General features: G+C 38.6%; 2 protein-coding genes across 2 annotated transcripts in view; one reads left to right on the top strand and one right to left on the bottom strand.

The window, feature by feature from the left end:
- The window catches only part of LOC101852688 (STAGA complex 65 subunit gamma), a 29,285-nt gene extending 19,985 nt beyond the window's left edge, over positions 1–9,300 (bottom strand). The window contains exon 1 of the mRNA XM_005097293.3: positions 9,108–9,300. The gene's annotated coding sequence lies outside the window, so the exon portion shown is untranslated. The remainder of the gene's footprint in view (positions 1–9,107) is intronic.
- A 156-nt stretch (positions 9,301–9,456) lies between these two features.
- Positions 9,457–27,245, top strand: LOC101852470 (tetratricopeptide repeat protein 29). The gene is made up of 10 exons (XM_005097292.3): positions 9,457–9,565; positions 13,973–14,171; positions 15,244–15,467; positions 17,905–18,093; positions 19,356–19,583; positions 19,904–19,989; positions 21,627–21,718; positions 22,294–22,417; positions 23,470–23,704; positions 25,766–27,245. Exons 2-10 carry the CDS (start codon positions 13,975–13,977, stop codon positions 25,912–25,914), a joined length of 1,524 nt encoding a protein of 507 aa, XP_005097349.1. The 5' UTR covers positions 9,457–9,565; positions 13,973–13,974; the 3' UTR covers positions 25,915–27,245.
- The last annotated feature ends 324 nt before the right edge of the window (positions 27,246–27,569 follow it).

Raw genomic sequence — 27,569 nt, 5'->3', positions numbered from 1 at the left:
GGGGGGGTTGTCTCTCTGGCTTTAGTTATTGTTTTTTTTTTAAGGGAAAGGGGGTTGTTTTTTAAAACAGGACATGAGTTATATTTTTACATTGATGCCGTCATTAACAGCTGGATTTATTTGAATGTGAGACACATTTTCGTTTCCGCAGAGAGCAAAGTCTCATGACGGCTGTAATAATGTTAAATTCTACAGAGTGAATCAAATGAGGAAGAACAGCTGAAACTGTATTGTACAGGTCAGCTTGGGTAAACAACAGTGAGTGGGACATGATTGGACATTGGAGGGAGTAACAAATAATGACAGGTGAATAGATTATGACAGCTCGTCCACAGTGTCAGTGTCAGGGGCCAAAACATAAAATATTTATAATTTGATAAAGTGTTGGGCGATTAAATATTTGGGTGGCTACCTCAGACAGGTAATTTTGGTTGATTAAGGATGTTGTTGGCCGCGTTGGACAGGTGCCTGTGAAATTATAAGAAAAGACGCAAGGGGGGAAAATGGAAAGTTGCTGTTTGTACGGTTTGCACAGGTGGCCATATTATACAGGTGGCCGTCACGGCAGGTTCGATTATAGGACTATAGGCCTTTGCATTTTTAAAGGGGAAAAGTTAAGTCAAATAACTACTTAATTCCAAATTGAGGAGACAGAGAAAGATGAAAGAGAGTAGACTGTGAAGAAGAGACTGAAAGTGAAAGAGGGGCAATAATAATCTAACCTACAGGTTAAACATAGCCTGTGGCTATGCGTACGGCTCTCCCTACACACGGCCCTCTAAAGTATAGATTTAGATCTAATTTAGGCATGCTCACAGCCTTGATAATTGCTCAGCAGGACCAAAGAACGAAAATAACAAGATTGTTCACTCAGCCAAAAAAGTGTCTGCGGAAATAGGCTCTGCAACTGCAGTCTTTGTTTTGAAGCTCTCTTTCGTTTCTCCAGATGAAGAATAGGAATAGGCCTCGCACAGTTTGTTAGTTTCACTTTTATTGCTTTTCACACAAGTAGGGTAACTCTGTTTCCAAAGTCCGCTCTTTTTCAAAGCAGACGCCACCGGATTTTATGGACACTCTTTTAATTGACTCAAAGAAAGGAGTGAACTATCTAGCTATGAATGATCTTAGGCTGGACCGCGTTACTTAATCGATCGATATCTTGGCAAAAAGACGCTCTACGAAGTCAAGATAACTTGCAAAGTCATTGGTCACTATTTATGACTTTGACCTGTAATTTACTAGATGGCCATCTCTATTCGGACTCGAGTCAAAATATAATTTTTCATATTCGGACTTGAGTCCGAATAACAAAATTTCTATTCGGACTTGAGTCTGAATATAATATTTTTATATATTCCGACTCGAGTCCGAATAGATTTTTTGTCTATTCGGACTCGGGTCTGGAAAAAAAGGAAGTGTCTTCGTTCTATAGATCTAACGTTCAGTGCTTCCAATTTTCCGCCATTTTTTAGTTTCCCCCACTCAATCTAGGCCGATCCGATGCCCGCCGCCTCATGGATACGCCCCCCCCCCCCCCCACCCCACATGTTTTCCACTTTCTTCGTCGTAGAAAAAGGTAAAAATGAAGATTAGCAGACCACCTGGCACTAAAAACTGTTGCAAACTAGATCTAGCTAGATCTTTTGCCAAGCTTTCTATCTAGATCTAGATCCTAGATCTATCTATTATTTTTGTGACTTTAGCAGGCACCTCCCTTTCTACTGGAGTAGATCTAGATCTAGTGGTGGTCTGCTAATGTTCAAAGAGGCCCAGGAAAACTAGATCTCTAAATCTTGATCTATGCTGTGTTCCCGTTCCTGAAACAGTGAGATAAATATGTAGTTTAATCTACCTCTGGCTGTCGGCAGTTCTGATAGCTGCATGGGCAGCGTGTTTGCGTCTGAAGTCACGCAATTATTTCATGAGTGTGGGAACAAACCCCGCTAACGGAAGCTTTTTTTATTGGGGGGGGGGGGGGGGGGGTGTCCCTCCTCTTCTTCTCCTCCTTCCTAATGATCTACAATTTTTCCCCCATAAAATTATAATTTGTTGCTTTATTTTTTATGTGGTGATGAATCATGCACATTCTGGTATTGTCCCCAAGAGGAGCTTTTACCAACAAAGTATAGTAACAGAATAGGCCTACTTTTCCTTTTACCAATTTAGTTCAATAGTGGCTTTCCTAGGACTGTGAGTCGAACCATTAAAAAATTTTTTTTTTTTATTGAAGCCCAGATAGGGACCAAATTTCAGCTCCTCAATGGCAAATTTTCTTCGGCTTCAGGGGCCCTCTTGCGGCCCCCAGAGACCTGCCAATTATTATTAATATTCGCCTTGATCAGACACGAGTCCAAATATAATTTTTTCCTGGGACTCGAGTGAGTCCGAATAGTCACTTCATTACTAGATATCTAGATCAACATCATTTTCCATATATATATATATATATGAGGAATACTGAAATTTTCCATTGAAAAAGGTCAGTGTCTATGCTCTTTATATTGGGCCTGCACACTTCCCGGTCAAAGTAGGTCAGCCCTATATATATAGGGCCTGCGCACTTCCCAGGTAGCCCGGCTCACGCCCTTTATATAGGGCCTGCGTGCTTCCAGGTTAAGTTTGTCCACTTGTAGTGTCCAGTTTGATAGTTTATGTGCCGCCTACAAAGCCTAGGGCCGTACACATAGCCTCAATGCTATGCATACGGGAGAGCCGTACCCATAGCCACTCCGTTAAAATGTACACACCACACTCTTTCAGGTGATTTTGTAGTTTTGTTTGTTAAAGTCAAGAGTAGTACTGGGGTTTCAGAAGCCCCCCTGACCTAATAAAAATATGGAGGTGGGGGGGTTTTATCCTAATTTGTGAGGCAGCGTGGTGGAATCAGGCTCTCGTCAATTTTTGGGCATGTAGAGTTATTGGTATCATCTTAAAGTTGTTCACTTGTCTTTATTTGGATTTTAAAAATGTCCATTTATCTTGAATACAAATCGAGATATTTGCGAATGAAGGTGGGAGTCACCTGTTTTCAGAGGTAAAATTCCGGAGAAAATGGCCGCCAAAGATTAGTTATTTCCTTAGTTTAAGAGTCCATGGTAAATTAAAATTTACATTTGTTGTGCCCTTAATTAACGTTTTTCAGAAAAATCCACACAGATGAGTTCTTTAATGGGCTTGAAAGTGTTGGGCCAAAAATCATAGATCTATACTTGATAAAAATTCACAAACCTGCCGGAAAATGCGCGTTTCTTCACTTTGATTATTTTGACGAGAGCCTGATTCCACCACGCTGCCTCACATTTGATGTTTTGCACATAAGATTGCATCCCTGCTCTTTGTGTAGCCTCTATTTCAAAAAGTATTTGGTCATCAAGACTTCTGGATTTCTTCTCTGGATGTAAACAAATGGATCATGGACTTTAACGAACGGCTACAAGATCACCCCTTTCACTATCCAACTCCAAATCATATTTTTAGGAGGGAAGACTTCCCAACCATATTTTGATCGAAGTGGCTAGCCGTACTTAGATCTAGGTTTGGCCCTATCAACTCAAACCTGTGAAGTACACAGGTCTCATTAGATCTAGATTTAGTAATTATTCAGGTTCAAATACATGAAAGTCAGTAAGGCACCTTTTGGTTTTGTCTGAAACACAAATACTTTAGGCATCGGCATTGCAAACTAAAAATTTCATTTACCATTCAGCCATCAATATAAGTACGGCTAGCCTGACAGTCTAGCCGTCCTTAAGTACGGCTAGCCCGGCTGTCTACCCCTACTTAAGTACAGCTAGCCAAGAAGTCTAGCTGTACTTAAGTACGACTAGACTGCCAGTCTAGCCGTACTTATATCTTAGGCCCCATTAACATTAGAAAACAGGAGGTTTAAAATACATGCATTGTCATTAAGGCACCTGGTTTAGTCTCAAATACAAATACTTTAGGTACTGCAAACTAAAAATTTATATTTACAATTAAGTAGGCCTATTTTTTTTTTATGGTCAGTCCAGCCACCATATTAAAAATAAGTACGGCTAGCCAACCAGTCTAGCCGTCATTAACCGTTTCGCACTTACAGCGCCCGTATGCGCCCGCGCCGGTGACCCCCACTCATCCCTATAGCGCCCGAATGCGCCCGCCATGGGGGTGTTTGTTTCGTTGCCGCGGGAGGCTTCTACTTTTACTATCATCAGAAGTTTCACTTAGCTATCTTTATAGAGGAAGAGTTCCGGTTTACTATGGTGTTTTTCTTGTTTCGCTAGCACAAAGAGTCACTTTTTGACTTTTTGAGCGGGAACAAAAGTCGGAGGAGATTTTAGTTGTAAACACGCCATCATGTCTCTAGGATGCATGGGCGCAAAGCTGCCCAATATGAGTACAGCAGAAACAAAATAAAAACACCCAAAGAAAGAAATGTATACGAGATCTAGATCTAGACCTAAACTCGGAATCCAAGACACGCATCTCAGAAATCGAAGTGACTATTCGGACTCGAGTCCGAATATGAAAAAACGTTATTCGGACTCTGATTCTTGTCCAGCATGACATCACTTCCGACTTCCGGTGACTCGTGACTCCGGCTTCCTGTCCTGCCTCACTCGTGACTCGCCTCAGGCTGGGTAGAGACCGGGATTACTTCGGGCAAAAAGGCGTTTTGTGCAGGAGCCGAGTTTTTATCTTATGATGAATTTGAGGCCGGCCTGAAAAGTTATAGCGCTTTTAATAAATGTTTATTTGTCAAGAGGTCATCAGAGAGCATTTGCCAAAAGGTGGGATACCAGGGTGTGACAAATGAGGTCCAAAATCAACTTTATGTAATAATTCTTTAATCACCCATATTATATAGCCTAATGATTGCTCTTTCAGACTCAGTAACTGCCAAAGCTGTATATGCAATGGTCTTGGTGTAATTCTGACTTGAATGACGGAAATAGCAAAAAGTTCGTTCATAACAATGATGACACAAATTTATGAATACTCAAAGTTCCTTTTTTCAGCTAGGCTGATGTTATATTTTGAGACATAGCAAATAACTTCCAAAAATACATAGAATTGACAATTTATAAAAATCTTTATTAATTTTTGATAAAATTACTTTTTTGTGTCATAATAGTTATGAACGAACAATAAGTGACCAAAATACTATCGATTATATCAAGTTTCATCGACTAGAATTGTCTAAAATAACACTCTGGTCTAATTATAGTCAAGTGATAAATGGAAGACCATTGAACAGCTATTTTTAAACGCAAACTGGTCTTAGGTCATATTATGCATAAATTTAAAGTTCGTTCATAACCATTATGACACACTGTTTCGTTCATAACTATTATGACAAATTTTACTTTTGGCCCCTAAAATTTACTTATACTGTTCTGTCTTTCACATAAAACGGTTTTCATTTATGAGGCTTTCCTTAAAATATGATAGATTCCTCTATGTAGGGAGAATTCAAAGTTTATTTCCTGAAAAACCCTTAGAATACCTTTAAAATGGTTCGTTCATAACAATTATGACAAACTTCAATTTTGACCTAAAAATTTACTCATTCTGAGCTGTCATTCATTTTTTAAAACTTTTATTAAATGAAACTCTCCTCATAATATGTATCTCTGTACATGTTTTTAAAGTTTGTTAACACTGAAAAGCCCTCAAAATATATAAAATGGACTATAAATAGTTCGTTCATAACCATTACTACAAAAGTATAATACTAATTAAAATCCACACCCATACACTTATGATAAAAATCAAAATATCAGAATGTATGCAAGGTCTATTCTGTCCTTTAGTTGGGTTAAAATTAAAAATACATCCCAAAACAACTGTAAATTACATGGAATAATGTTTCGTTCATAACCGTTATGACACACTGTTTCGTTCATAACTATTATGACAAATTTTACTTTGGGCCCAAAAAATTAACTTATTGTTCTGTCATTCACATAAAATTGTTTTAATTTATGAGACTCTCCTCAAAATAAGGTTATATGTGGGAAGAATTCAAAGTTTAATCACTGAAAAACCCTTAGAATACCTTTAATTGTTCGTTCATAACTATTATGACAAACTTCAGTTTTGACCTAAAAATTAATATTTTGACCTGTCATTTACTTTAAAATTTTATATTAAATGAAAGTTTCCTCATAATATGTATCTGTGTACATGTTTTTAATGTTTATCAACTCTGGAAAGCCCTCAGAGTACAATATGTAGTTCGTTCATAACCATTACTACAAAAGTAAAATACTAATTAAAATCCAGACCCATACACTTATGATAAAAATCAAAATATCAGAATGTAAGCAAGGTCTAATACATCCTCAAGTTGGGTTAAAATTAAAAATACATCCCAAAACAACTATGAATTACATGGAATAAGGTTTCGTTCATAACCATTATGACACACCGTCACGTTCATAACATGATGACAATCCATTATGACAAGCATATTTTTGCCTCTTCTTCGCGTCTCTTTTGAGTCATCAGCACGATACTCTTCCATGTTCATTCCACCATGTAAAAGGATGTTGTGAAACAGTGGGAAGTCCCTCACATGATATTTTGCAGAAATATCATAAAGTGTTTGTTCATAACATCATTATGACAAACCTGGATTATCTCAATCAAAGTCATATTTAAGCAAAACCATGCGATGGAGCGGAAAATTACCCTTCTGATGGATCAATGTCAAACCAATGTTTAATACCGGTCATTCCCCGGGATGATATGTTAAACGATTTGGGTTTTCTAGACCTTGGAAAGTCTGATGATGTAATTATGACACGAGTTATGAACGAACTTATAAATTTTACTCAGCAATAACATCATTAATATAAAAAAATAAAACCCTTTTAATGGACACACGCTGTTATGATGGTGTATACAAACTATTTTCAATGTTTGAATGCACTTCTGTTTGATAGTTTAAGATTAACAATATTCTGTATTTAACATACAATTATGTGTGCACTCAGGATGAGTAAAAAATGCCCTATTTTTAGTACTATTATCTTTCTATGTAGAGATATAAGATGCACACATCAATCTACTTGCTCATGCAGCTTGACCAACTTATTTCCTTGCCATATACATAAAGTTTTCAGAAGAAAACATATTTTACCATGAGTAGTGGTTGATTTAAAAAGTCCTTAAGCAAACACCCCCACCTTTTGGCAAAAGCTCCAGAAGCAATTAAAGATGGCTCGTTAGCGTGTGTCGGGGTCAGATGGGCGGCCTGCACACATGTGGCTGTGCATGTCAGGGAGGGGGGTGGGGGGGCACTATCGGTCCGGGTGTTGAACGTCGCATACGCGTCAGTCTTTTTCCCCCTGGCAACTGATCATTATTACAATAATAAGCTAATCTTGACGTAGATCTACGTAATGAATTGTGCGCTGGTCTATGGAATCAAAAGTTGCCGTATGCTCAGCTCTACACAGCAACACAACTTTTTCTTGGTAAACAATCGAGATGACACAGGCTTGTGTATTTGAACGAATCGTTTTTTTTTTTTTACACAGCTCATAATATGCAGGTGCCAGGTGGTCTGCTAATCTTCAATTTTACCTTTTTCGGCTCGATTCGAAAAGTTAAATAGCCGTAGCATCTTTGTAGACAACCAAATTAATTTACTTTTGTGTTTTAACATCATTTTTTAACTTTGTTTTGGTCAATTTGATCGTCCACACCGATAGACAGTATTCAGAAAGAGACAGAGAGAGAGAGAAGAGGGGAGGAGTTGATCTTGCGAGAACTTCCGGGCGGGTGAGAATAGCCACTTTCCCCTCAGAAATACCTCTCATATCATTTCAAACTCTTCTATTCCACTTATAATTTTGTACTATATCTAGATTCTAGATCTAGATTCTAATCTAGATCTAGATATAGATCTAACTAGTAATTTAGCTCATTCATTTTCCTTTCAGAAAATATACATTTTCATCATTTTTGGGTTGTGTTTGTGATTTTATACAATTTTTTTAGTAAGGTACCCCTTCAATTTTCGTGGAGTTATTGCCCTTGTCTTAAGGATGGGGGGCCACAGCTGGCCAAGCCTGCTAAGTGCGAAAGGGTTAAGTACGGCTAGCCTCTTCCACATGCCGTTAAACTTAGAAATGACGCATCTTTCTGATTGGCTGCTTATTTTAGTAATGTGATGTCATCACTTCCTGGGATACCCAAACATGGAACGACGTGTTTTCGGTAACATTTCGGATTTTCTAGATCTAGATCTAGATCTAGATCTAGAATCTAGATCTAGATCTAGATCTAGATCTAGATTCTAGATTAGATCTAAATCTAGATTCTAGATCTAGATTTATTAGGCCTACCTGGACATGATGGAAGACCGCACGAAAATTGCCGTAAAGACGCAGGAGGACTAGATAATATCTAGATCTAGATCTAGATATCTAAACTTAGATCTACCCCCCCCCCCCCCCCCCCTCCTGCATTTTTAATCACTAATACATTTTTAAAATTAGGCCTATAATTTATGGAACTGTTGGTCAGTCGGGAGGAGGAAAAGAGAAAAAAAAAACTGTCCGGGACCTGAATCGAACCGCTCCAAAAGTCATTGCTCGACATCAAACGCAGACGCGCTATCAAATCAGCTATCAAAAATTCCGAGAAATTTGTGTAGATTAATAAGCATAATATACATAGACACTTCCATCTTTGGTGCCATGCGGTTGTCTATACTTAGATGTAGTCACGTGATCGGAGGGGTATCCTGGTCTGACGTCAAACAAGATGGGCGCCTTACCTAAAAATAGTTTGCATCATTTCTACTTTTAATCGCATGTGCCTCTTCCTCTTCCTATTTTGATCTAGAATCTTATCTACCCACCGCCACTGCAAGTACTTTGACACTACGTACAGATCTAGATATAAATTATAAAATCTAGAGATATAGAATTAGATCTTGAATCTAGATCTGTGATTTACTAAACTAATGACTTGTCTTTTTCTACGAACTATAAAATTACGAGTTAATCTCAGTTAACTTCAGTCACGACTTCAGTTCTCGATTCCCCATTCTTTCAGTGGAAGAACTTTCACAGTGATAGATCTAGAATCTATACATTTCTGGTTCCCATCCTTACCTGACTATTTATTGAGAATACACTTTGAACTCTGAACTGAAAAAGAAAACCTTAGGTCCAAGATTGCCAAGAAGCAGTCGTGGACCCTTTAAACTTTCCACGAAAATTGTAGACCTAGGCTATCAGATTTGGCCTTTGTTGTTGGCTGGCACTCAGGGGGCAGCCATGTTTCCCTACAGCATGGTTCCGCACCGACTCTGTCAACAGTCAACATAAAGCAAACGTTATTGTATTGAGGTATATTTACGTGTAAGGGTGAGTGTTTCCAGCAAAAACAACAAAAAGCAGCGGCAAAAACATACCTACCTTATTGTTTGATAAAGTTTAAGGATATCAGTGGTATATTTTATTCACTCCGAGTCGTCGCTGTCATAACAACGACTGAAGCTGACGTCCGCCATTGAAGTTGATCAGCAGCTTCGTTCAATGAATTGAAACCAAGCCACACTTATTATCAGGTACTTCTGTGAAGTATTTATATGGTTTGATGTGTAGTTCAAGACTTTTTATGGTTTACAGTGAATTTAAGCCCCTATATCTTACTGCATTGTTCTCTATTGAGTACCGGATCAAAACACGAGAGAAAAAAAACAAGATGTTGGCCTTGTGATTGTGCCTTGTTAGATGATAATGAATAATGTTTATATCAACTACAAACTGCAAACTAGATCTAAGTCATTCTTCCTCGTTTCGGCTATGAGATAAGACTGTTTGTGTCAGTGATCTAGCTAGATCTAGTTGCATGTAAAGGCAAACAGCACACAGCTATGCAATGTAGAGAAGTGTCAAGTAGGCCTACAATTAATGATTTATTTAAAGTTCAAGGCCGGCTCTAGGTTCCATTTCTCTGAATGTTCGGGAAAATAAACTTGAACTCTAGATCTATTTCTCTGAACGGTTTCCGTTCTCGAGATTTTAATAATGGAGTGGCTCCCCCCCCCCCGCCCGCGTGGGGCTTTGGTGGGGGGGGGGGTGGGGGGGGGGGAGGGGGAGGGGGGGGGGGGGGGGGGGGGGGGGGGGGGGGGGGGGGGGGTTGAGCGGGGGGGGGGGTATATGCGCGTAGAGGGATTTTTTGTGATACAGTTTTTGTTTTAGGGGTGACTAAATGCAAAATAGGTTACTGCCAAAGTCGAGCAGTTTTGTTTTCTCGCCGCTGCTTTTGAAGGCATTTTCAAATGAAGAATAGTCTGGGAACGTTGCCCCAACTACAATTGAAGTACAGTCGAACTTGTGTAAGACGGTCACCCATTGTCAAGGAGAAAAGTGGCCGTATAAGGCAGGTGGCCGTCTTAGGCAGGACTGGTCAAAATGAAGAAAACAAACCATTCCTTTCTGAGGTCCCAACCGAAAGTAGCCGAATTGTTGTTGTTGTTGATATTGTTGTTGTTGATGTTTTCGCTGGGTGGGGTTCTTTTGTTGCTGTTTTTGTGCAAGGATGACAATAAAACGAAATGGACCGAGTGCTATGGTGAAACAAACACACGGGTTGCCACCGCTCAGAGAACAAGGGATGCTTCTGTCACAAGTTCATATTGACGTCCATTGTTACTTTGTTACTGACTGGGTAAACAGTGACCTCTCATCTCACTTACGATTTGTGTATGAGTTCTGGGTGGGGCTTATGGGTTATGCCGGTATCACACGCTTACCTCCTAAGCAGCTGAAAATTTGTTACCTATTGGTCAACAGTGGGAGGGGCCTACGCAACATGATCGGTTGGAGGGACTACCTAACAATAACGACAGGTGATTGGATTATGACGGCTCGCCCACAACACCAGGGGCCTATGCACAATTTATGACAAAACGTAATGGAGTCACTCAGGTGGCCGTCTAAGACAGGTTTTATTGCTCAGTGTGATAGGGGTCGTGTGTTATATGGTGGCCGCGGCCACGTTGGACAGGTGCCCGTTTTACACAGTTAAATTATATAGAAAAAACGCAAGGGGGGAAATGGAAAGTGGCCGTCTCTACAGGTGGCCGTCAGGGCAGGTTCGACTGTACCTGAATATTCAGATATCTAAAAATCTCTAGCTCTAGAAATTGAATTCTATGCAAAAAATGTTTCTTCCCAGTCCTTGCAGAATGGCAGAATGAAAGATGACACCTAAATCTCGCAAATAACCAAAAAATCTTGAGAATGGAAACCGTTCGGAGAAATAGAGTGCAAGTTTATTTTCCTGAACGTTCAGAGAAATAGTTACTTTGTTATTTAAAAGCTAAAATATTGCCTTGATTGAGGCATATTATTTAAATTATTGAAATGTAACAAGTGGGGGCTCTCGTGGTCTAGAGGTCTGTGTTTGTCTCTCATTCAATAGATCCTGGGTTCAAAACCTGACTACGTCGAAAAATTTTCTTCTCTAAAAATTTTCTCCTGTAACCTCCTTTCTAGCTGTTCATTAGTCATGTTCTGTCACCTGCTTTCATCTACATTTTCTGCTCCCTCCTTTGGGCTCCTCTCTATTTTACTCATCACTCTTTGTACGCTACTTCTGGCTCCTTTTTACTGCTGTATTTTAACCATGCCCCTGATCTTAGGGTTGGTAATATCTAACACCTAGCCTTTATCTCTGATATAAGGACGAAAAATCTTGAAGATCCTGTATGCATGGTGTGCTCGTTAAATTAAAGATCCCTCCTAAAACTGATAACTGTAGGCTTAAACCGCCATCTGTGCAAAATTTAGAATTAATTCCTACCAAAACTGAAAATACTCTAATCAGTATAAAAGCATAAAATCAGAATGGGGCAGCCCTTACTGAAAAACAGTCACATAGGTAAAATTTAGTTGCACTGCAGGTTGAAGTACCAGCAGTTGACTACCCTTAAGATCTTGCAGGGGAATGCAAAGAGGAGAAGAAGAACTTTCCCATCCAGGTTTGCTCTTATTTCTATGTAAATCCCATTTTCTTAACTACTTTCTTGGGTATGGAAATGTGGATTTCCATACATTTATATTGGACTGCATTAAGTAGACTGTGCCATTTTAGCTTTTGGTATATATATATATGGAGACGGAAGGCCATTTCATATTTGAGCCAATGTTGTCATCCAATTTTAATTGACTTATCCATCACAAATGTTCTTATACCTCCACCCCTATTTAACCTATAAAAGCATAAAACAAACATGCTAAGAAGAAATGAATATTCCATGCAATAAATAATACCTGTTTTTCATGTGCAATTTTGAATAAATGCAAGTAGATAAAAACAGCCACGGAGCACAAAAGAAATAAATTTCTCAACGCCTGGCTTTGAGGTATATGACATTCCAGCAGACAGATGGAGAAACTCAGTAAAGAAACCTTCTCACTTGGGAATTGAACTCGCTTCTGGTGCATGCAACGATGAAGCATCTAACCACTACATCAATGATAAGTGCTTCAAACATTGCAACAAGTGGTTTTATTCATTTGAATTTACCTTGAATTAGTTTTATATTTGTTTGTTTCAACTATCCAATTTCATTTACAGTCACATGGATTGGCTGTGATTTAGTAGATTTTGGGGTAAAAGAAAACTTGAACCCCCCATTTTAGAAATGACTTTATGTAGTTTGCGGGTTACCATGAAGGTCATATAGTAGGATTGGCACTATCTGACCTGAACAGAAAACAACTGACTGATCGTCAGTATGTGCATAATCAGTGGCGGTGGGTGGACCAAAATTTGTGAGGGGCTTAGGTTGCTTCCAGTTCTTTACCACCAAATAGCAAGCAATGAGAACTAAACAGTGATGATTTTTCTATACTCACGGTGAGCCACGGCAGTTTGAGAACCATTCATACGAGAAGAGTTGCCTTTGTTTTCCATCTCTTTGTTCTTAGTTAAATTTTTGTTGATGGTGGGGACGAAGCTCATTCACCTCCAAATTTCCTCTAATTAGTTTTCGTGTGATGAAAAAGTTGCCTTAAAAGTAGTACGACCTGATTTATAATTGTTAAATCTCAGCGGCACAAACACAAACATGCACACACAGCACTTCAAACATAATACTTTTTTGAGCCGGATTAGGCCGTGTAGTCGAGAAAGTTGAACACACCCAACAAAGAACCAATGGGTGCATAGCTAGGCTTTCTCAGACTGAGAAGGATTCGGCGCATAGGTATCTGTGTCAGTGGGGGGAAGTGTGTCGTAAACTTTCACCCCATTGTCAGGGCTAGGAGAGCGTGAGCACTTGGTACAGTGTTATTTTTTCCCAGTCTTCTACCTTGTTACAAGAAGAGTTTCATTAAGGACGGGCTGTGGGAAAAGGGCTCATCTTCGCTGAGCCTTAAAGACATTTGATTGGCTGCTGGGTTACTATAGTTGTAAGCGGTGACAACAGTGATTGGATAAGCGAGCAAGCCGCCAAGTTGATCACTTTGTGTTCATTGCGTGCGGTCATAACGGTTTCAACTGCTTATTTCATTGGAGAAACTTCCATTTACTTTGGGATAGAGTTGGGGGTGGTGGGTGAGGAGGGGGTAGGGGCTCAAGCCCGTGAGCCCTTCACTACCCACCGCCACTGTGCATAATTCTTACTTTTAGTGGGTTTTTGTTATGACAATGATTTTAACATAAAGGGATTCAGTTCAGATGGTGTCTAGGGCAAATGGCACTGACAGCACACTTGCTGGACTGACGTGCCATATACTGGTACCTAAAGTTATATAAATATATATGATTGAGACAGCTTATGCTGTCATGAACCCTGGAAATCTTTGGTATAAATTGCTTTATTCAGTGTTTTCAAAGGAATTTTATAGAAATCTTCATCATATTAATGTAATATATTTTGTACTTTATTTATATAATGCTAGCCATGTTTAACTATGAATCTTTACCTGTAGCTCTTATTTCGAATTTGCTTTTTTGTCAGCCATGGCGGCAACCCTCCCGCCGATCAACAAGAACAGAAATGCTGTTCCTTCATATGGAAAGCCCAGGCCACCTCCAGGAGGCAGGCTTGAGCCCATCAGTCCAGCAAATGCCAAAGGAAGGCGAGATCGTTTGGCTATGGAGAAGAGCACAGCTCTTCGAAACCAAATGCCAATCCTCAAGAAGAAAGACATAGCCAAGTAAGTTATTTTAGTTGTTTTTGTCTTGGTTCTGACAGCAGTGTTGGGTACCAAGTGTAGTTATGATCAGATAAACTTTATTGTACCTGTAAACTATAATGCATGTAAAGTGAGTGAGGGGGCTCTCGTGGCCTGGAGGTTAAAGTGTTCGCCTCTCATTCAAAGGACGCGGGTTGAAATCCGGGTAGTGTCTGAAAAATTTTCTTCTCTAAAATTGTCTCCTTTCACCTTCTTTCCTGCTGTCTAGCAATGTTCTGTCGTATGCTTTCGTCTCCACTTTCTGCCCTCACCCCCACACCTCCTTTGCCCCCTCACCTCTGGGATCCTGATTCTTTCTGCAGCCTTTCTGCTGCTACTCCTTGGCTCTTTCTCACTGCTGTCTTTTAGCCACATCCTTGATTTTCTGGAAGGAAAGATCTACATCTAGCCTTCTCGGACAAGGGCGAAAAATCTCAGAGGTCCTGTGTACAAGTTTTCGCACGTTAAAGATCCCTTGGTGGTTTAAAATCGAAAAGTGAAAATGTTTAATTTGTCCCGCGTGCTCATATGACCTAATGCAGTTGTGAGTGCCGTAAAACACTTACCAAAAAAAAAAAAAGTGAGTGAGTGAATCAAGTTTGTTGATATTATGTTGAGTGTATTGAGTTCCATTACTGTATTTAAAAAAACAACACCAAAGTTCATGTAAAATTCTGGAAGTAAAGTACTGATATTGAAAAGATAAAGGAAGTCCTGGATAATACTTTGAATTTTGAAAGTAGTATAATCTGACTGTAGTGCACTACTTTTCATGACAAAAGAGGGAACTTCCAAGTCATTTTTTGCAGACAAAAACTTTGAACATGTTATATATATTTCACTACAGATTCAAAGTAAAGCATGCTCAACTCTCTTCTCACTTCTGTTCTGATACAAGAACAGTGAAATCCCTGTCATATTGCCAGGACTTTTTCACATTGTTACACAACATAACTGTTGTGTTTATAAGAAACTGCAGAACATATTGAGGAGAGAAAGTGTATTATAGTAATTCTTTGTGATTAATTTTGCAACAATTTTTACTCTTTTTCAGATTCAGAAATTCTTATAAGCACAACCTGTGTTTAGATATGTTGACTGAAGGTTTCCACCTATTTTTCTGTGAGCTGGTCAACCTTATCCGTCAGCAAATGGAAAAGCGCGAAGCAGCAGGGCCAGAATCATTTTTGTGGACAAAACCTGTTTTACAAGATCAGACTGAGAAACTGGATATGATGAAAGTTCACCTCACAGAAGCAGAAGCGGCCAATAGAATTGGTAAAGCTAACATAATGCTACTTTTATGTAAAAGTTAACTCATTCGCTACGTATTATTTTCGGCTTGTGGACGAATTCTTTTCGGGAGGGCGAAATGAGATGATGACTAGTGCGCAGTTCACAGGTCTTTGGGGCCATAAATTCAAATAAATATCAACATATTATATACCAACATTTTCAGTATGGTTTGTAGAATACATCTGCATTATTTTTTTGCGTATTCTTCAACTTTGGTTCCTGTAAGAGGCGATTATGCAACACAATTGTGATTGGATGCGGATAAAATTGGAAAATAAAAAATTTATAATCTCAGGTGAAACTAAAAAAATATGTTTGCACCTAGTCAAATGATGCCTCAAAATAACCATAACTGTATATAGAACAGGAAAATATTTGAAAAATGTGCAGTTATTTACATACATTCCATAATATTTGTACATTTGGATCATAACATCCGATATTGAAAAAAAAAAAAAAAATTAATAATTTAGAAAAAAGGATCACAAACAGAAAAAAATACGCGTAACTTATATGGAATTATTCAGAATTGCATGTGGAATAAACCTATACATGTCTTGAGTGGTACTTTTTGATTACTATCACCCAAAAGTAGTGATTTTGGGGAGAAAAAAATATTTTGACTATTTAGATCTAGGCCTAGATCTAGCGCTCAAAAATATTGATTTCTCAATTACAGTGCATTGGCAATTTGCGTCCAACAGTATCAATATTATAAAGAAGAGTCCTACACTTCTTTAGTGAGCAAAATAATGATACATTTTGTTGTGTAAAAGTACTAAGACTGGTGTCTGGGCTATAATTTGGGCTTCGCGATAAAACAAAGTCGAATGAACTACAAAATCATGTTTCAAAACTGAATCAAAACTTCCGATTTTCGGTGGAAACGCTTGACCCGGAAGTCAACATTATATTATGACCTTTATTTTAACATGGAAATGTGGATTGGAATAGAAACCAAGCTAAAATTGAACGTCGGTTCTCGAGCCGCCGGGGGCGGCTTAGCGTACTGACGGCACTTGAGCCGCGCCGCCCCCCACGGCTCGGCGTAGCGAATGAGTTAAGGAAAGGGTATTTTAATAAAAGTAATCGGTTTGTATGTTGTTATTTTGAACTCAATGATTGCACTGATACACAGCTTATGTTGTGTTTGAATGTCTCGTGAAGTTCTAGAAATGTAGATTACCTTTATTTTATGTTCATCTAACATTGCCAAATGAATGCTGCTCTTTCTATGTCAGTGGAATTAATATCTCAGGGAGTTGAAAAGTACAATGAATTGATACTTATTCTCTGCCCAATTTCAGTTGAGTTTTTTTGTGTGGTTATAATGGACCAAATAACCATGTGTAAAGTACATCATGTAATAAACACTATTTCTATTTCTGTATCGTGTAACACACTACCCCCCCCCCCACCCCCCCCCACCCCGCAAACAATTGCCCCAAGGTTCTAGCTCATAAGTAGGAAAATAAGAGAGAAGTAGAAGTGGCCTATCTTGAAAAAATATTTTTTCAGATCTTAATGTGTTATTTTTAGTGAAATAAAGTAATGTTTGAAGTACATAGACAGTTGATTTATTGACAAATGACAATTTTTTGGCCTTCATTGTGACTTCCATTGTTTTCCATATTCTACTTTTGACAAGACGAGTTGTTCTTATACTGTAGTCTCCACCTAAGATCCCAGTGCTCTGGAGCAAGGAAAATGCAAGATCTTAGCTGCCGAATGGGTAGGGAGTAGAATCCACAGTAACTCATGGTCAGGCCCAAAATCTGTACAATAATCTTCCCTTGCTTTAAAATGAGCTGACATGACTCCTCAGCACTAAAATTTCTTTTCAGAAGTCAGTTTTTCCTTTTTTTTGGTTTGGAGGAAGGGGGTAGGGCTTTAAAAAAAAATACTGTGTCAGGTAGGAACCAGTTGCTCAGGTGACCTGGGAAAGCAACTCATTGATGAGTTCGCGCCTTGGTGTGATCCTGTCTGGGACAAAATCATGGTAACCGCGTATCGGGATTTACTACAGAGGTGTGATTGCATTCATGAGAGTGGATGATCCGTGACGTGACGGGCTATACAATTATTGCATATTTTCGCTACTTGGTTGATCAGCTGAGCACGCCCAGGTTTCTTATTCTTTTTTTTTCTTAAAATAAAGAAAAAAACAACTAAATCACGACCTGAAAAGCGGGATCTTAGCCAAATGTAGCTCCTTCAGTGCGTTTCAGAGCGGGATCGTAGGGGTGACTTTTATATAGTAAAAATTCTGTTTTTCCAAAACAGCAAGATCTTAGGCGAACCGGGACCATAAGCAGTGGGATCTTAGGCTGAGACTACTGTATATATATATGTTAAAGGCTACCAAATGCAAAGTATAATGAATGCTGAAATTTAACGTTTTCTGATTTTGTTGGTACAGGTGATTTTGCTAAAGAGTACAAAGCTCGCTATGACCTTGCTCAGTTCTTCAAGGCCAGTGAAGATGATCAGTGGCTTGTGGATCATTTTTTCACCACATGTTTGAATGTTGCTTCCAAAGTGGAGACTGACGGTGGGAAAATGCAAGCTGAGGGGCACTGCAATGTCGGCCTCTGTCATCAAAATAATGGTGAGTTTATGGAAGTGGGAATGATTCATGGAGGGTTAGAAGTTATATATTAAACTACCTTGCTTGAAGCCTCGCTCTTGTAGGCATAGCCTGTGAATGGTTTTTTGGTTATTTTTTTGCGTACCGGGTATTTCGTTTCCTTGATCTCAGGGTGAATGGGATTATATTTCAAGGAGTTGCAGATGTGGATGACAAACTCTGGCCCAGAGAGCTGCTGTTATAGATCCAGTTGTTGTTGTTATGGATCCAGCCGGCGAAGAGAGAGAATTAACAAAATTGGAAGAGATGGAAGAGCAGGTTTGTTGAAACTATCCAGAGCATCCTGTGAAGGACACTAGTTGACAGGTAAAATGTCAGACTTGTGGTAAAGGAGTAATGAGTTCACAGTATGAGATGTTGTGTACTTACAAAAAGAACTTTTGAAATAATAATAATGTGAATTTATATAGCACCTCATTCTTTGAAGGCTCTATGTACTGTACAGTGCAGAATTACCATTCAATACGACTGACAAATCAAAAGAAAGAAAAAGTACATTGTTAGACCATTTAACTGCCCACACATACACACGAAAATGCGAGTGCGTTTGTGCACGCATGCGCGTGCACACACACACACGCACACGCACACGCACACGCACACGCACACACACTGACGGCTTAGTGTGAGACTCTGCCATACGTCACTTTGAAAAGTCACATATGATGGCTTCTTACACTGAGAAGTTAATATAAACACACGCGACTCAAAGGCCCATACACACTCTCACGCAAGTAACTCACAGACTCACACACACATTCTCACATGCAAAAACTACTTTCACAGGACAGTCTTGCATCCGGAGACTTTTCTTAAATTCTGTGTTTCATGAAATGCACACATTTCTTTTGGGACGGAGTACCAAATCTAAGGGGCATGCTAAGAAAAAGGTCTTCCGCCCAACTTATTTCACCTTTCAGTAGGCACTCTTGTAAGGTTCTCTTCTGCAGATCTCCAATGTTTTGATAACTTGACCCTGCTTTCCGTAGTTTACCTCTCTGCACATGGATACTTGGCAATCTGTAGAAATGGAGTATGTCAATATTTAAGTATGCAGCTGACAATGCGGGGGTTGGGGGGGGGGGACCAATATGGTATTTTGGAAGCGTCAGGCGAGGCCAAAGTGAATTACTGTAAAGTCGTTTGAACCTTGAGAGGAATAAATGACCATAAACATGCACTGTAAATCTATTAACCTATTTTATGCTTATTTTGTTCCATAGGGCTGTATGGAGAAGCAGCCAAACATTTTGAAGCTTATCACAAGTTGGCATCAGAAAACAAAGAAGACTGGATCACGTCGTCCGGGGTGAGCTACTACACAGACTCCTGCATCAAACTCTATCACATCTACACGATCATCGGCACAGAGCTGGGCCGGACTGGGGAGGAGGAAGATGCAGAAGCTTCCCTGGAGACCCTCACCAAAGCTCTAGAAATGGCCAAGTGCAGTGAGTTGATAGTCATAGAAATGAGAAAATAATTAATGAAAATAAGCTCAAAGTCATCGAAGTAGCGATGCTGGTTGAGTGTTTGAAAGTTACAAATTTTAACTATACCGTAGTCCAGAAGTTTAAAGTTCAAAATCTGAGTTTGGGTTTTTTAATTAGAATATTTCCTCTCTACTAGTGATGTTCCTACTTATTCCAATTCAATAGGACCTACTTTTTATGTTCGAAATTGATGTAGTGAACTGAATCAGTGTTACTAATGTGCCTTGATGCTGAACTGACTGAAAATTTAACTGCTTTTTTTTTTTCTGTGTATCTAGGCCTAGACAAGAAGCTGGAAGGGGAGTCATCCTACACGCTGGGCATGGCCTATCAAAAGCACAACCAGCTGGACACTGCGCTGACTGTAAGTCATGTTAGGATGCAGAATAATGATGAGGATAATAATTATGACTGTATTGATAATGATGAGAGTTTAGTAGATTTAATGTAATACTAATAATGATGATTTTAATATTTGTAGCGCACTTTCTTCCATTGAAAATAAAGCTCAAAGGGCATTACTGCGGAAAAGAACTACTTTTCTACTACTAAAACAAGAACATGGTCCAGATTTATTCTGATTGTTGTTGTTGTTATCGATCCAGATATATTATTCTGAAAGAGTTTCTAAATTACGGAGTGTTGTAAAGCAATGTAAAGATATTTCTATTAAGTGAGTGAGATAAATTACGAAGTGTTAAAAAGCAATGTAAAGATTTCTTATCAGTGAGTGAGATGAACAGACAGATGGAACCACAAAGAGTGGGAGGGGGGGAGTAGTACACAGATGGAAATTCACCTAATGTTCTATTCCTAGTTGTGAAAACAAGATAATTCTTAGAAGGATGTGTCTCTTTTTCTATAGACCTAATTATGGAGAACCACCCCTCTCTCTTCTCTTAATAGGGCCATTATCAACTTTTCAAATGCACAACGGATCCATAATTTTACGCACAGTTTGAGACACCCAAGAGTGTTACCTTAAATCAGCTTTAATTCTGTCAAATATTTATGGATTTGTTTTATGAGCACTCGAACTATTTGTAATTGAGTAGAAAATCACAGTATGGGTGAAAATGTCTCTCTTCCCCAACCCTTGAGACATACAATATCTGAGTCTAAATTAAAAATTTTAAAGACACATTTATGGACATCATTTTTATATTAGTAGATTCTTGTTCAGTGCAATGTTATGTCAATGACTACGTATCCATTTATATTTTTTGCGAATGGCAGTGTGTATATTATTTTATTATGAATTTGTATGTGCTCATTTCGTTACGATGTGTAAGCGCATGTGTGTGATAAGCAAGTAGATGTGTGTGTGTGTGTGTGTGTGTGTGTGTGTGTGTGTGTGTGTGTGTGTGTCTGTGTGCATGCGTGTGTTTTTGGCATGCATGTGTGTGCACATTTGTGCGTGTAATGTGTGTGTGAGTGTGTGTGTGTGTGTGTGTGCGTGCGTGCTGAGTATTGTTTGTACATGCATATATATAGCGCCTAGAGCTGTGTTCACACGGGAGTGGGCGCTATAGACATGATCTACATTATTATTAATATTATTATTATTATTATTATTAAAATAAGTAGTAAATATAGCATAGTACCAGGGGTAGATCTTAGGGTTGACAAAATTGGTACCACCAAGATGCCATTTAAATGGCGATTAGCTAAAACGCTAAATCAAAATTGCCACTTAAGTTTTGATCTGAGAAAATGCTGAACTGGAAATGCAACCTAAGTGGCAATCTACATTGAAAGAGTCGACCCTATTTTCTTCAGTTCACTGAGCTGCGAATTTGTGTATGCAGGGTTCTATGGTCTTGCAAGTAGCTATGGCATGTTTTTATATTATCTGTATTTGTGAGTAATATTGTGTCATATTAGATATTGATGTAATCTTTAAATATTGTCGTGTATGCAGTGGTCTTGCAAACGCAATCAAAATTTCCAGACAAGGGTAAATTAATGTTTTCTTTCTTCTTTTTCCTTTTTTCCCTACAGCATTTGTTCAACTTCTATGAGTCTTGTCAAGGCGACAGCAATAGTGAAGGCATTGGACGGGCCTGTGATGCTATTGCTAAAATTTATGCCAGGTGAGCCTCTTCTCTTTCAAAAACTACTCTTCAGTTTACTATCTACAAATTAAATGGAGAAGGACAGTTACTCATATTTCGTATAGTTCTGAATTTTCTATCCCTTTTATATGTTGACTTCAAAGGTTTGAATTTTGTGGAATATCAGACTTCAGTTTTTATGTTGAAGGTTTTGCCTACCGTAACTCCAAAATTTGCTATATAAAAAAGTACTTTGTGTCTGAAATCTTATTTAAGATTGATGAAAATGAAGTCTACCTATTGGCATTTTAAAACTTCATTTTACATTTAATTACAAATTGCATACAAAAAGATGACCATGCTATCAATAAACTTTGCATGAAATAAAGTACTGTCGAACCTGCTCTAATGACTACCTGTCCAAGACGGTCACCTGTACAAATGATCACTTCCCAATTTAGGCCTACACTTTTTCTAAATCATATTGCCACTGTCCAATATGTCCATCGAAGAGAGAGCAGAGAACAATAAAGATTAATAATTTCAGCTTTGTTAAGAAGGCCCCTGCAGTTTAGTGAGGGACAATATTCTACTAATTTTTTTCTTCCCCTCAGACAAGGTAACAAAGAGAAAAGTGTGGAATTTCTGAAACGCTTTGTGGAGTTGACGGAGAAGACTGGTCTGGAGAAAGAATACTGCTTGGCCTGCCACAACCTGGGCAATGTCTGCAACTCTGTGGTTAGTTTTTGTCTTTGTCTCTGTGTGTTGAGAAACAAAGACAAAGAGACAAGAAAAGACAATACATTACTTATCCTCATGTGACACATATATCATCATTGGCACTCTGTTTGAACCTCATTGTCTCAGTTTTTTATACAATTTACTGGAGAGGTAAAAAACTGTCTAGCATTGTTATTTTTAATACCTCTAGACAATCAAATTCTGTCTGTGTATTGTGATGGGGCATTGACAAAATCCTGCAAAATGGGTTTTACCTGAGCACTTTATTACACAATCTGAGTTAACGACAAAACATCCTTTGGTTGGTGAGATTCTCCGTCTCAAGCGTTCTCCGATGAACCTTGCTAAGGTGTTAGTGAAATTTGAACAGACCAACTTGTGGCTTTTGATTTCTCCATTCTAACCTCGTTTTCTTTGGGTTGTCTATAAATGCACTTGTTTAACATACTCTAGGTTGTTTTTATATTGTCCTAATGGCCAACTGGATTCAACAACTCTCAGAAAAACCAGATAAAGTAATTGACCCCATGGACAAAGATAACTAGGTTCACTGACCCATGGCAATTGAACAGATCTCTGATGGGACCTCGCTATATTGCATTGCAAGGCTCAAGGGATCACTTATGTCGTTGTGGTGGATAGCGAGGTTCGTGCATAATTTAAAGTGCCTTTTCGAGCACTTGTAGTTTGAATCTGGATTTAATATTTTTTATGCACATTGTGTATCAAGGTATTGGGAATTATTTGTTGAAAAAAGAAAAAAAAAGATTTTTATCAAAATTTGAGTCATTGAGGTTCCATCAGAGCACCGACAATATCTGTCTTTCTGCTGGGGTGTATCTTTAAAACTCTCAAATGAGTCAGTTTAATTGAGCTGCAATGAGTGAGTAAGTGGGGAGCACCACTGGTAGGTCCTACTTCTTTCCTTTCTTTCTGTCATTTCTGTGTGTTTGTCTTACTCTTTCCTTTCACTAAATGACTGTTTTTGTGTCAGCATGGGTCTCTTAAAATCAGAGAATAAAACAAACTGCATTTTTAATATCTGCTAGGGCACATATGATGAAGCCACTGAGTACTTCAGCAAAGCCTACAACATCTCAAGAGCCTTGGGAGACCCTGACTCAACGAACGTGAACCGCGTGCAGTACGGTATTGCCATGGCTCATCGCATGATGGGCAAGTTTGCCAACCACGTGGTAGTCGGGGACAAGACTTGTATGTCGCGCCTGGTGGAGTGGAAGAGTGTCAGGACAGACGAGTTCAACAAGCCCATACCGGATACAGGTCAGTTCCATGCAAATATCTCTTGTGGCGTCGGTGGCCTTGTGGTTAGACTCTTGACCTTGCAACCATAAGGTCATGGGTGTTGATTCCCATCAGGGGGCCAATGTTGTATACTTGGGAAAGGCACTTTACACAACTTTTCCTCACTTCACCCAGGTGGGAATGGGTTCTTAGCTAAAAACAGAAAATGAGCTTGTAAGTTTGTTACTGTTTGAACGCTAAATCAGCTGCTTACACTGTATGCTTCCAGGTAATCTGAGAATGTTTCTGAGTGTTCTGGTGTCTGTTGGAGTAGTAATATAGTGTCAATAACATAGAGCTTGCTGTCAAGCAGGAACATGCACAATTATTCACTATACAAATGCTAATTATTAGTATTATATGGACCCAGCTAGGTTCTTGAAGGTGCCAGGCAGGGGTGGGCCAGGACACCTGTCTATACAGGAGAGAATAAAAACTGCTAAACCCTTTGGTTGCTGAAACGTTTCCTTCTACGTTTGCACAGACAAGGTAAAATGTTTATTCAAGAGAGATTTAACAAAGTCATAATGTCTTTCCTGTAATTTAAGAATAATAACAGCACTAGCTTCATTTATATCTCCAATAACTTCTCATTTAGACCAGTAAAAAAAAAATGACAGAGAACCAGTTCCCTGCAACACAAGTGAGTGCATACATCCACACAACAGTGAAGAGAAGAGGTTTTTATACAATGTAGGTGTGGTGTATTTGGTTGTTTTTGGTTGTGGCAGGGGGTTAGGCCTAGCCTTTTGTATTGTTTGGCTGAAAGTGTGAGAGTGAGTAAAGTGTGAGTCTGTGTTCAGTTGTATCGTTTGCAAGTTGATAAAAATCTGAGTTACTACTGGTGGGAGTTGGAGAGGAGAGAGTGGTATCAAGGCAGAGGAGGCCTGCTGACAGTATAGATTGTGAGAAAGGCTAGTTAGAGCCTCAGTTCAGTTGTGCGTGAAGTGTGAGATTCTAATCCAACGCATTGGGGCCCCAAAGCTGCGGAAGGAATCACAACACAGAGCAGAGGAACAGGTTTGGCTAATTCCTGTTATAGTGGCATGTGACAGAAGGTTAGTAGTGCAAAATCTTTGTTTTATGTTCCAAGTAACAACAGTAGGATAGCTTCAACTTAATTTCATGTCATTGTTTCAAGCATTTCTATTCATTGAAGTTTTACACCATTTAGTATCATGATGCATTTGACCCTGCTTTACAACATGGTAAAAAAATCATGCCCACATTAAGAAATTTTGAAATGGCCCATTAGAGCCTAACATTATATTGGAGACTTGTATACTATGGGTCGGTACCTGATACAATGGTCACTGTTAGTTATATTTTTTTAAAAATATTGTGCCCATATTGTATGCAAGGGGCTTTGACTTTGAAGAAATCTGTCAATATGTGCAGAATATATATTGGAGAACCATTAATAGTTAAGGTGCTGTTTAGCCTGCTTGGATGCCATGTGGTCTATGTGAAAAAGTGCATATAAGCACAGTTATTCATATTTTTTCAGTATGTATAAATTAGTTTAGTACCTACAAATTTATAAAGATTGAAAAACTCACGCGCAAGGCAATAGAATAGAGTCGTGCATGATTGGTTTGGTCAGTTTGTTTGTAAGTCATTCAAGGATGGTGTTGCAACAGGGATTGAAATCTATACTAAAAGGGTTTTATTGTCAGGTGACTTAAAAATTGCAAGCTTCTTAGAATTATAAACACAATGTTGCTGTTGAAAGATGTGAACTACTTCATAGAATAGCTATAAATGTAAAAATATGTATAAAGAAGAAAACCCACTGGAACTTGCAAGCATCAAAATATAAAGCAGAGTTGCTGAAACAGGCTAAAGAATATGTAAAGTCAACCATCAATAAAGAAATAAAACAGTATATATATATATCAGTTCAGAGGTATTTTTGTCTTTTTTGCACATAAACTCTAACTTATTGTCACACTACCATATCCTCCAGGCTGCTGCTGTCTTTTTGCCAGCCACATTTTCACTCCTTTCAATCAAATGAGAATACATGTCTTTTCTTTTCAGTGCCTGGAGCAGCTCAGCATGTTATGATACCACCACCACCTCCAGCAGAGGAGAAGGAGGAAAGCAAAGAGGAGGCTGTGGAGGATTCAGAAGACCCTGGAGTGAGGGAAGAAGGAGATGGACAGACGGAGGGTGCAGCAGAATCATAATGAAGGAAAAAAACAACAAAATCCGAACAGAAAGATTCCTTAGAAGTTTGACCAAATCCAATGAATCTGTACTCTGAAACCATATATTTTTCTCTCTAAACCTGCAAGTGTTGCTAACAAATCATCTGTGATATCAGGGGAAATTTTATGATTTCACGATATCATGCAGGAAAATGCTTGATAAAAGACAAAACAAGCAAGTAAAGGCCACAAACTTAACCATTTTCAGAATGTTATTAGGAAGTAGAGCTTATCTGTGATGGGGTTGAAATGTTTAATTATATTAAAAAAATAGGATAAACAAACCAAAACAGCAACTCAAATTATGACAGATTAAATCGGCTGACAGCACAGAACCCATCTTACGGCCAATTTAATTGGCTGCTGACACTTGGAGGGTTAAATTACAGACATTTACTCTGTGCTCTAACAGTGCACTGTCCTTCACACTGAGATTGCATGTTTTGGAACAGGAAAATCTGTTTTACATGAAAAACTGAAAGTTGCATTGAAACGTCACATTATGACCGGCCAGTTGAATGATGTCTTGTCATTTTGCACTGATCATTATCATGATCCGCTGCTTCAGCACAGGGAACTACTGTACATTGAATTTAAGTAATATTGTTTCACTAGTTTTCTCAGATCTTACAACTTTTCAAGTTAGCTGTAGAGTAAATTGCTGCTGTTCTCATACCACAGTGTGTACATCCACGAAATTTATTCCTCCTGCTGTCTGTGATAATAATACAAATCAGATGTTGATAATACAATTTTTGTTTGTATTTTACTGATAAAAGATAATTAACACTGTAAATATGCATGTACGGTCCATCACTTGAAGGGAGGGGAAGGGTGTAATGAAATCTACTGTTGAATTTGTTCAAAGCTTCTTAAGATCATAATATTTGATAGAGGCTCCTACGAAGGAATTATGTATATATAATTTGAAGTTTGCGTTTTGAAGCAGTATTACATTGTATTAGTGTTTCTATTATAAAGCATATTTTCATGAACAAAAAGCTCATCAAATTATCTTGTTATGTCAATCAATCCATTGATGTAGGGGGAAGCTCAGTGGGTGGGGATCAACTGCAAGTCTTTTTTGAAAGCACCTTTAGAATCAATGTTTCCACTGGTGTGAAGGAATGAGCAAAATACTTTTGTCAGATATATGGGATTTCTGCTCAAAGGCATCAGTTTTTTTTAGGAAGGCGCAAACAAAGAATCTTGCTTGAATTACCCATGCACCCAGATGAAATTGTTCAAGAGACTGAGTTACAATTTCTGTGCATGCAGTGAATGGAAATAAAGAAATGCTCCCACATGAGTGTGTGTATTCTGTACAATATATTAATATTCATCATGTATAAATTGTAATAAAACTGTCTATCTACTTATATCATATTGTCACTGTGCTAGCAAAATGGCACATATCAGTTTTGTTGCTTTTGAGGTGAAAGGAAAAAAACCCTGTATAATTAGACCATTTATCATCTAATTCACTTGCATTTGCAATGCATTTTTTGTGTGACTGCCAGCACATTTTTGTTTTGATTTTACCAAAAGATAGATATAATACCACCAAACAAAATAACTTGAGTTATGCCTTTTTACTAGCGAAGTGACAATGTGTTTTGCACCCCAAAGACATT

This window comes from Aplysia californica, unplaced genomic scaffold (genome assembly GCF_000002075.1).
Source record: "Aplysia californica isolate F4 #8 unplaced genomic scaffold, AplCal3.0 scaffold00151, whole genome shotgun sequence".
NCBI classification, from domain to species: domain Eukaryota; kingdom Metazoa; phylum Mollusca; class Gastropoda; order Aplysiida; family Aplysiidae; genus Aplysia; species Aplysia californica.
Note: the sequence above shows the minus strand (reverse complement) of the source record. Positions and strands in the feature narration are given on the sequence as shown.

Coding starts and splice junctions, on each gene's coding strand:
- LOC101852470 (XM_005097292.3), top strand. CDS start 13,975: ATGGCGGCAACCCTCCCGCCGATCAACAAGAACAGAAATGCTGTTCCT. Junction 15,468..17,904: donor AGAAGCGGCCAATAGAATTG/GTAAAGCTAACA, acceptor TTGTTGGTACAG/GTGATTTTGCTAAAGAGTAC. Junction 21,719..22,293: donor ATTGCTAAAATTTATGCCAG/GTGAGCCTCTTC, acceptor TCTTCCCCTCAG/ACAAGGTAACAAAGAGAAAA.